At 51.8% G+C, this 10,819-nt stretch overlaps 1 protein-coding gene across 1 annotated transcript in view; it reads left to right on the forward strand.

Annotated features, from left to right (window-relative positions):
- Nucleotides 1-2,320: 2,320 nt before the first annotated feature.
- Nucleotides 2,321-10,819, forward strand: part of ARMC12 (armadillo repeat containing 12) — a 14,026-nt gene continuing 5,527 nt past the window's right edge. Inside the window, exons 1-3 of the mRNA XM_006759046.2 lie at nt 2,321-3,508; nt 4,097-4,242; nt 4,452-4,587. Coding sequence (XP_006759109.1) covers nt 3,268-3,508; nt 4,097-4,242; nt 4,452-4,587 — 523 coding nt within the window. The 5' untranslated portion in view covers nt 2,321-3,267. The remainder of the gene's footprint in view (nt 3,509-4,096; nt 4,243-4,451; nt 4,588-10,819) is intronic.

Here is a 10,819-nt window from a genome sequence, read left to right on the forward strand (position 1 = left end):
TCCATCTGTGTGCTTTCTGCACAGGAAGCTCGCGGGTGTAGAGCGCCTGTGCCCCGGGTCACAGCAGTCATCCCTGCCCGCGCTTCCCGGTAGTGGGAGGTATTAATAGACCCGCGTTCCGGAGGAGGAAATGGGGACTCAGACTGTGGAATTTGCCCAAACTCCAGCCGGTCGGACTCCGAAGGCGTTTTAGTCAAGTCACCTCCTTGCCACACAAGCGTCGGGTCCCTGCACCGTCACCCTCCTTAATGACCTAGAACTTGGTCTTGCACAGTAGGCCCCCCCTCCCCCCATATCGTATGAGGTTTCTCAAATTTCTCTAATCCGAAATTGTTCAAGGCGGTTAAATGGGTCACAGGAGTTGATCGTGATTAGTCTGAACAAGACCAGGATGTGCCTTTGAGGCCTCTTCGCGGCCCACCATCGCGTGCTCACAGCCTTCCCGCCTAATGTTCTTGACCGCTGAAACCTGATCATCACAGTATTAAGCACTTTACTTAATGCCCACACACACCCTCCCCAGGTAGGTATCATTTCCATTTTACAGACGGGGAAGAAGCAGCAAGAAGACATGGCAAAGCTGCCCTGGCTGGTGTGGCTCAGTCGGTTGGACACCCTCCTCTGCACCAAGGAGTCCTGGTTCCATCCGCTGGTGGGGTTGTGTGCAGGAGGCAACCAATCCACGTTTCCCTCTCTCTAAAAAATCAAAATTTAAAAAAAAATTTTAAAAAGGAAACACAAAGCCCTAACCGGTTTGGCTCAGTGGATAGAGAGAGCATTGGCCTTCGGACTCAAGGATCCTGGGTTCAATTCTGGTCAGGGGCATGTACCTTGGTTGCAGGCACATCCCCAGTAGGAGGTGTGCAGGAGGCAGCTGATCGATGTTTCTCTCTCATCGATGTTTCTAACTCTCTATCCCTCTCCCTTCCTCTCTGTAAAAAATCAATAAAATATATATATATAAAAAAGGAAACACAAAGCTAACTTCGTGACTGGGCTGGCTTTGAACCCGGAAGTCTGGCTAGAGCCCACACTCTCACTAAGCTAAACTGCACCTAACCTGGGAGGACAGCAGCCTGGGAGGTAGAAGGCTGGTGGGGAGGCCAGAGGCATGCGCTAGGGTAGCCCACACCCTTTGCTCTGGTAAGAAACTTGGGGCTGAGTGTATGTGGAATCTCAGACTTCTCTCTCACCAGTGGTTCCAGATTCCTGGATTTGACAGAAAAGCCAGTCAATACAAGGGAACAAAAGCCAAGTTCCCACAAAGAGTTGCAGCTTTCATTTGTGCTCCCTAAGAACACTCAAAGCACGACCACCATCTATTACCATATTTCATAAAAGCAAGTGTATTTGAATTCTCCTCTCACTAAGAAACACATCATCTCAATCAAAAGCAGCCATTCCCAAGAAAGACCAGTCACTGCCTTTACACCGCAAAGAGACATTCCTCTTTATTATTTCCTCGTGCTGGGGACCCATGGAAATGTCACCCTGGGGGTGCCTCTGCCGCCAACCCCTTTGAGTCAGTTGAGGGCAGAACCAAAGGGAAGGGGCTGTAGGTGTAGCGGGAAGGAGCTGGGTTAGAGCCAAGAAATAGTTCGCCTTTGGAGGCCTTTACAGAACATGTGAGCACCGTGTTTGCTTAGCATGTGAAGGTCGCAGAATCAAATCCACGGACGGGAGAGGCCAGTAGCTCTGAGTCACACCCCAGAGAAGGGCAGGGACCTTGTTCTGAAGGTTCTATCCCCGGGCCCACCACGGTCACCCTGGGAACCTAAAGCAGCCCTCAGCAGGCAGGTGTTTCCTTCCTGGAGCTCATGGGTGGTGACTGTGGGTCCCACGCAGGGAGGAGGCCTCCTTGCAGGGAGTCTGTGTAGTCACCCATAGACTACCTAGCGGGGTGTCTGTGGGGCTGGGGCAGAGGGATGAAGAGAATGGCCATGTAAGGGCACTGCCTGCAGCCAGGTGTGGTGGGCACAGGCTCTGAGTGGACAGGCCTGGATGGCTGCAGCATCGTGGGGAGGCTGTTTCCCCACCTCCTTCAAGCCCAGGGGCAGCCCAGGACCCAGAGCCTCCCAACAGGAGCTTGCCGCCAGGCAGGGAAGCCCCGTTCTGGTACAACCATGTTCAGCGCTGGCTCTGGACCCGTCACCTCCTGGTTCTACACCAGAGGTGAGGCCCGCAGGTGTGGGGCCAGGGGGTGAAGAGAAGGATGGAAAGGTCTGGCCACCTGCCCCATCCTAGTAGTGAAGATCAAGGCCTTCAAACTTGGGCTCTTCCAGAAGAGGCCTCAAGCCTCATTCTGCCTGGGGGAGGAGGGGGTTGGGGAGGTGGGGGTGGTACTCACAGATTTAAGCCCCCATAGTTTACAGGCACAGACCTACCCAAATTTTAAACCTGGAGTTTTCGAATGGTAAATCTGAGTCTCTGGGTAGAAATGCAAAAACTGAAACCAAGGCAAGGGCAGCCCCTTCCTCTAGGCCCCACTGGTTCAATGGGCCCGGAGCCCGCATCTAGATTCCGTCCCTGTTCTGCCCTCAAGTCCTCAGAGAACGACAGAAGTCATGACTTGAGCACCTACTAAGTGCAAGACGGCGCTGCATGTTGGAGATGCAGACAACTACCCTCTGGAGCTTCTGGTCCCACCGGTTGTACACTGCAGAGCACATGCAGGTGCTGGGAGCCGGTGGATTTGCCCCCAGACTCTGCAGCACTTTGTAAGCTGCATCCCTGTGTTGGGGGGTTGGGGAGGGGGCTGCCTGCAGCAGCTCCCAAGGCCCAGCAGTGGATCTGTGGGGAAGAGATGGAAGATAGGAGGGCCAGGGAAGGGAGGGAACTGGGGCTGCCAGTGGGCACACCCCCAACACCCCTCCCAGAAAGTTTCCAAGGCCCAGCCCAGAAATTGGGCCTCTGCTGCCCTCTAATGGAGGAAGGGCAGCCTCGGGAGCCCCCTGCTGGCACCCCACCAGCCTGGCTGCCCCAAGGAATAGGGAGGCGAAGATCCTGCCAGCCCAGACTTTTTATTCCCGTAGAGTCTTGAGCTTCATTTCCCGCAGCCTCTAAGCTAAACCTTCTCTCCTACCAAGCTGCCCTGGCTTCCCTGCTTCCCGAGCACCCTCCATCCCCGCATGTCTTCCGTTTCCTTTGTTGCCTGGGTTGCGATTCTCGCACCCTGGTTCCTGGCTCTGCCAGGGTTCTGGTTCCGGAAGGCCCTTACCAGGCGCCTCCGGCCTAGCTCCCACCTGGGCCCAAGGCGGCGCGGAGGACATGGGCAAGAACCTCTCCCCACTGGGGCAACTGAACATCCGCAAGAGCGTACTGGGCTTGACTATAGGAGCTGGGGCCGTCTACCTGCTCTACAAGGCCATCAGGACGGGCATGAAATGCCAACAGCCCCTCTCTACCTCCTCGCCCACCTGCATCGCCCGTGAGTGTCTGGGCCCTGGGGGCAGGACTTGGCTCCAGGAGGACCTGCTCCCCGAGGCCTCCAGTGTGGGAGGGCCCAAAGGTGACTCCAAATTCCTCCTCTCTCTTTCTCTCCTCCATCTTCCTTAAACTCGCCCCAGCACAGGGGCCTGGGACTCAAGGGGGTCCTCAGGACTCATCTGGCAGGTCTTTACACTCGCCATTCACTCTGGCTTCTGGGAAGCCACTGCGTGAGGATTAGGCATCAGTAGTTCCCCCCCAACAAAGGAAAATTGGGGGACCTACATGCCCAGAGCCTGTACTAGTTCATATGACAACTTTGGGCAAAGTAGCAAAGGGCTCCCCTTCTGCAAGACGTGTTGTTGCCATCTGCTGGAATCTCAGGGCCATATGCTAATTAGGATGGAAAACTGCGTGTTACTGCATATGCCAGGAAATTGTTAGAGTAAATATTTAAAACTGTGATGTTTATGATGTGACTGACACAGCATTCGATAAGGTGCGCCGTGCACGCCACACCCTGTCCAGCTGGACGCGGTGGTCCTGCCTGTAGCGAGAAAGCTCTTCAGAAGGGGCAAGGCAGCTTTGTCCCAGGTCCCCCTCCTCCTCCCAACCCCATTCTGTCTGCGCCCCGAGTCCACAGCCTGAACTGGCTGGGTTGGCTGTCTAGGCCTGGCCATCGAGCGAGAGCGGCACGGGGGGGACTCAGGTGAGCTCCGGAGGCTTCTCAACTCTTTGGAGAACAGACACGATGAGTACACCAAGGGCATGATCCTGCACAACATCACGCGCTGTGTGTACTTGCTGGAGGCTGAGGTGAGGGGCGGGAAGCAGGGGTCCCTCCGAGCCAGCCTGACCCCTGGCGGCTACAGTCTTGCCTGGCCAGACTGTGGTCTGGGGCCCGTCTCTCTGGCTGATGATGCCGGGAGGGGTTGTGGGGCGAGGTCTTGGTGACATGGGGTGGGGGGCCCTGGGCCTAGGACACGCACTGCTCCTGCCTCCTCCGTCTCTCCCGGCACACCTAGGCCTCTGCCTGTACTCCCGATGACATCATGCTCGTGGGCTCCATGCTGGATGACAAGGACAACAGTGTCAAAATCCAGGCTCTGAACACGCTGAAGGCTTTCTCTGGCATCAGAAAATTCAGGCTCAAAATTCAGGTGAGCTCAGGGGCAAGAGGTGGGGCCGCGTGCACAGGATGCCCGCAGCCCATGGGTGCTTTAACGGGTATAGAACAAGTGGTCACGTTCCAGAAGTTTGTTTGGGGCTGAGTTTACAAACCAGAAATAGGTTTTTCCCTGGGAATAAGTGGGAAAACGATGGTCACATTCCCAACAGGGTCATTCAAAGCCTTTGACCCTCAGGATGAAACTGGACTGGGCTCTAGGGCTAGGAGTCTCTCAGAACCCCAAATAGCAGAAAGCCCCCTGAGGTTCTTTCTGACACCAACTGGGTGTTCCACAGTTTAATCCAATGCCGACACCACCTGGCTCTGGCACAGACTCCACAGGTTAAGGGCTTAGTCCCAGCAGGATGCCCTACCTCAGATGCTAGTCACAAGTCCCAGCACTTCAGCCTGACCGGCTATAAATTTGGAGGTTCCTGCGACCCCCTTTTTCAGGTTTGATAATTCATTAGAACGACTCTCAGAACTCAAGAAAGTACTAGCCCTTGACCGGAATCAAACCTGGGACCTTTCAGTCCGCAGGCCGACACTCTATACACTGAGCCAAACCGGTTAGGGCAGTACTACTTATTCTCACTGGTTTATTGTAAAAGATATAACCGAGGAGCAGCCCCATGGAAGAGAGGCGAAGTTTGGAGGCAGACTCAGAGGTCCCATGCCTTCTCCTGGCTGGCCTCCCTCCTAGGGCCTCGATGGGTGCAACCCGGAAGTTCTCCGAACCCTGTCACTTGGGGATATTGATGGAGGTCTCGTTATGTAGGCATGATTGATTAATCATTGGCCATTGGAGGCTGAACTCACCCTTTAACCCCTCACTGCTCCCCAGAGGTCAGGGATGGGGCTAAAAGTCTCAATCCTCTAATCAAGGTGTGGTCTTTCCAGCCACCAGCCCCATCCAGAAGCTATCTGGAGGCATGCCACAAGTCACCTCATTAGCATAAATGCTGGGGTGGTGGAAAGGGGGTCAGAGTTAATAACAAAAGAGCTTCCGGTCATGAAACTGCAAGGATTTTAGGAGCTCTGTGCCTGGAACCAGGAATACTGTCATACCACCCCCCCACACACACACACACTGTGCTGGTGAGAGGCTGGGGGCTGGGCCCACCCTGCTGGCGCCATGGAAACATGCTGGCTTCCCATCTGCGGTCAGTGTTGGTCTGTGTTGGTCGCATCCCATCCTTGAGGGCCTCTCTCCTGGTCGGCGCTCTGTCTCATGCGGTCGCTCCAGCGCCTTGCCGTTGCGTTCAGCACGCTCTAGTCCAGTGATGGCGAACCTATGACACGCGTGTCAGAGGTGACACGCGAACTCATTTTTTTGGTTGATTTTTCTTTGTTAAATGGCATTTAAATATATAAAATAAATATCAAAAATATGAAGCTTTGTTTTGCTATGATTGCAAATATCAAATAATTTCTATATGTGACAGGGCGCTAGAGTTAAGTTAGGGTTTTTCAAAATGCTGACACGCCGAGCTCAAACAGTTCGCCATCACTGCTCTAGTCCCTCTCATCTTAAAAAGCACAACTTACACCCTGACTGGTTTGGCTCAGTGGATAGAAAGTCGGTCAGTGGACTGAAGGGTCCCGGGCTCGATTCTGGTCAAGGGCACATGCCTGGGTTGTGGGCTCGATCCCCAGTAGGGGGCGTGCAAGAGGTATCCGGTCAATGATTCTCTCTCATCATTGATGTTTCTATCTCTCTCTTCCTCCCCCTTCCTCTCTGAAATCAATAAAAATATGTTAGAAAGAAAGAAGTGAGCAGCAAGAGAGAGCCAAGGAAGCACCGAGAGAGCGAAATTCCTTTGTTCATGACCTCAAATATCTCAGGTTTCACATTCTTGCAGCGGCCACACCTATTCTGGCCAATTACCTGTTCCCAGGTGTGATCGACCCATAAGCACCTTCCCACGTCACCCGGGCCTTATGGGCGTGTGTCTAAACGGCAGCTCTCTGGCAAAGCTGTGTAAGTGGCATGCCTGCATTGTCCAGCCTCCCCTGTACTTCCCTGTTACCTAGTAATCAGGTGGTTATGACGGTAGCGTTTGCACACTGTGCTGTGAACATTCTTGTACACATCTCCCTTGTGGACAGGGGAGACTTTCCCCAGGGCGTGTCCGCAGGAGTGGAGTGGCTGGGGGAATGCTATGCCCACCTTTTCCGGGCCGGTCGCATCGTGCGCACCCTCTCCCTGCCCTGTATGCACGTTCCGTGGCAGTATTTCCCCCCGTCCCCCCACCCCACCTAACCTTGGTATTTTCACACTTTAATTTTTTCTTTTTACATCAAACTCTTTTTTTGGGGAACAAACGTCTCTAGGTCTTCACTTTCTTGTCGCCTCTCCTTCATCCCTCAGCCCTCTCAGTTCCCAAACCTGTGAGTCTCAGGCTTCTCAGAATTGCCCAGAAGGCTGGTTAAAAACAAAGATTTTGGGGCCCCCACACCCAGAGTCCAGTTCAACAGGGAGCTGTGTTTTTCACAAGCCCCTGGGCATCACTGCTCCTTCTTCCCCCAGCGCTTCTATCCTGAGGACCTGACCCTGTTCCCTCTCCCGGTGCGAGCAGCCACCCCCTGGCCTCAGTTTCCATCTGGGCGTGCTCTCCTCCTTCTCTGTCCACCGCATGGGGCTCTCCTGACCGCTAGACCTGTGGCCAGCTGCTCAGATTAGAGGACCTGGTGGCCCTCTAACCCCACACATCGAAAATGGAGCTCGTCCCCATTCCCCAAGTCCGACCACCCTCTCCAGAGGGTCTGATCCCATCACCCTCCTGCTTGGTCTTCCTTGAGGCCCTCCACTCCTTGCCCCAACCCCAGCCATTTGCACTGTATGTCTTATGCTCTCCCACTCCCTGGCCTGAGACATACAGCCTGCTGTTCCCTCTGCCTGAAACTTAACAGGCAGCAAGGGGTGGGGGCAGGGAGGAGCAGGGTGCTAGTGGGACTGCTGTAGTCCTCACTCCAGTATGCTTGTCTCCCCCGCGTGTGGCTCACAGAGGTACAGCTAGTGAGGTTACCTGTCTTGAGTAATACCTTTTGGTCCCAGCATCTTGCATCTCAGAAGCCAAGATCCCTGTAATCATTCAACAAATGCATACTGGGCACTTTGTACCAAGACACTGTGCTAGGCACGGAGATGGAGCAGTGAACAGAACAGGAAAGACCCCCTGTGCCAGTGGAACTTCGATCCCAGCAGGGCAAGGCAGGCCATACACAAATAATAAAATGTACAATGAAGTGCTATGGAGACGAAGAAAAGCAAGAAGGTTGGTAAGGAAGGCTGGGGTGGAGGTGCTGTTGCAGTTTCAAAAGCAGAAAATCGGTAGGACGTAGGGCTTGGTGACGAGTTTTTAGAAATGACCCCAAAAGCATGATCTATAAAATAAAGAATTGAGAAATTGGACTTTATGAAAATTAAAAACATTTGCTTTATGCAAGACCCGGTTGAGAGGATAAAAAGATAAGCTACAGACTGGGAGAAAATTTTGCAAACCATGTATCTGACAAAGGACACATATCTAGATTACATAAAGAGCTTTGAAAACTCAATATCAGAAAAACAATCCGATTAGAAAATGGGCAGAAGACATGGAGGAATGTCACTGAAGAAGATACACAGATTGCAGATAAGCACATGAGGAGATGTTCAACATCACTAGCCATTGGGGAAATGCAAATTAAGGCCACAATAAGATACAACAATACACCTATTACATGATCTAAACTCCAAATTAGTGACAACACTAAACGCTGGTGAAGATGTAGAAACTATATCTATCATACATTGCTGATGGGAATGTAAAATGGTATAACAGCTACTCAGGAAAATGGTTTGGCAGTTTCTTAAAAAATCTATAAATTTACTAGAAAAACTCCTCTGCGTTCATTTCTGAAGGGTCTTGGGTTTGATTCTGGTCAAGGGCACACACCTCGATTGCAGATCCCCAGCCCTGGCCGGGGCGTGTACGAGAGGCAACCAATCAATGTGTCTCTCTCACATTGATGTTTCTCTCTCTCTCCCCCTCCCTTCTGCTCTTTCTAAAAATCAATGGAAAAATATCCTCAGGTGAGGATTCACCAAAAACAAAACAACAAAAAAACAAAAACCAACAGCCACACCACCCCCATACCAGCCTTCCTTGTCCCCCATCCTTTACTTTTCTCCATCCCACTGTCACAGGTGTAACACACTTCTTATTTTTAAACTTTTTATTTTCAAATAATTATAAATTCATGAAATGAAAGCTTGCATTTGTACAAAAACCTGTGCACAATTGTCCGTAGAAACTTCATTTGTAATAGTAAAAAAATGAAACAGCCACCGTGAGTCTCAGTAGATCACTGGCTAGACAAACTGGTCGCCCATACCATGGAACACTACTCAGTATTAAAAAGGAATCAACGGATGCATACAACAACTTAGATGGATTTCAAGAGCATATACCGAGTCAGAAAATCTTAGATGGTCACAAAGTTTGATACTATTTCCATAACATTCTTCAACTGTCAGAATTATAAGATGAGAAGCAGATTGGTGGTTGCCAGTGGTTAGGGCTGGTTTTGGTGGGAAGAGGCGCGACTATAGGGGGTTCCACAAGGGAGATCTTTGTGGTGATGGGACAATTTTGGTGGAATACCCTGTTGATTGCCGTGGTGGTTACATGAACGGACACCAGTGATAAAATGACTGGGACGAAACACACGCCACACCATTCTAATGTCCTAGTTTTGATGTCGTCTATGGCAGATGTGACCCTTGAGGGAAGCTGGGTGAAAGGCACAGGTCCTCTCTGTACAATTTTTGCAGCTTCCCATGAATTTATAATTATTTGAAAATAAAAAGTTTAGAAATAAAAAGTGGTTACCCCTGTGACAGTGTGATGGAGAAAAGTAAAAGATGGGCGACAAGGTGGTGTGGCAGCAGGTTTTGTTTGTTTGTTTGTTTGTTCTGTTTTGTTTTTGGTGAATCCTCACCTGAGGATATTTTCCCATTGATTTTTAGAAAGAGCAGAAGGGAGGGGGAGAGAGAGAAAGAAACATCAATGTGAGAGAGACACATTGATTGGTTGCCTCCCGTACAGGCCCCAGCCAGGGCTGGGGATCTGCAACCGAGGTGTGTGCCCTTGACCAGAATCAAACCCAAGACCCTTCAGTCCGAGGCTGCTGTTCTAACCACTGAGGAAAATGGGCCAGGGCTGGTGTAGCAGTTTTAAGGAAGAAGGGGGTCGGGGAAGCCTCACTGAGGCGACATTCAAGTCCTGAGGGAGGTAGGCGTGAGCCATGAATGTCAGGAATGAGAGTAGAGGGAACAGCCTATGCAAAAACCCCAAGATAGGTGTGTACGGGGCATGTTCCAGGAATAGCTAAGAGGCCGTTGTAATGGGAACCAGGAAGCGAAGGAGAGAATAGGAGATAAGGCCAAAGAAATAATGGGGGGAGAGGGGAATATCGGATTGTAAGCCACTGTAAGGACTCTAGCTTTTATCTTCAATGAACTAGGGACTCTTGAATGACACAGTGTCACAGCTGCTGTTCTGAAAACAGATATGGCGTTGGGGGTGGGGGTGGTGGGAGCAGGGCGACCGGAGGCTGTTGCAGAAATCAGATGCGAGACGGTGGCTTGGCACAAGGTGGTAGGAGGCCGGTGGTGAGAAGTGGCTTGATGGTTGATTGGTTTTGAAGGTAGAACCCACAGGATTTCCCCAAGGATTGGAAAAAGGGTGTGAGAGAACGAGAGTGGTCAAGGAGGGCCCGATTTTCGGCCGAGTAATGGAAGGAAGGCGTAGAGAACAGCTGAGACAGGGAAGGCGGTAGGAGGAGCAGGGTGTGGCTGGGCGCTTGTTAACTCGGGGCTCAGTTAGACATTCTGGGAAAGAGGTGGCTCTGGCACCTGCATATATGGCGAGCTGAGGAGCGGTCTGAGCCAAACTTGAAAGGCAGCAGCATAGGGATAGCACTTCCACTCAGTCAGGAGTGATGAAGGCAGAGAGGAGGGGCTTGGGCACAAGAACCAGGAGAGAAGACTGAAAGGGAAGCCGAGTGAAGAAAGAATCTCAAGAATATGGGAATGGTCAACTAGGTCAAAAGATGTTGAGAGTTTGTCAGATGGAATTTTCTCTTGGGTTCGGCTCAGGCGTCCTGGGTGTGGGCAGGGAAGAGTGAAGGCAGAGGCCGGGGTAGTGTGAGACCATCATATAAAAGCAGACCCTTCTT

The sequence above is a fragment of the Myotis davidii genome, unplaced genomic scaffold (genome assembly GCF_000327345.1).
Source record: "Myotis davidii unplaced genomic scaffold, ASM32734v1 scaffold1036, whole genome shotgun sequence".
Classification (NCBI taxonomy): domain Eukaryota; kingdom Metazoa; phylum Chordata; class Mammalia; order Chiroptera; family Vespertilionidae; genus Myotis; species Myotis davidii.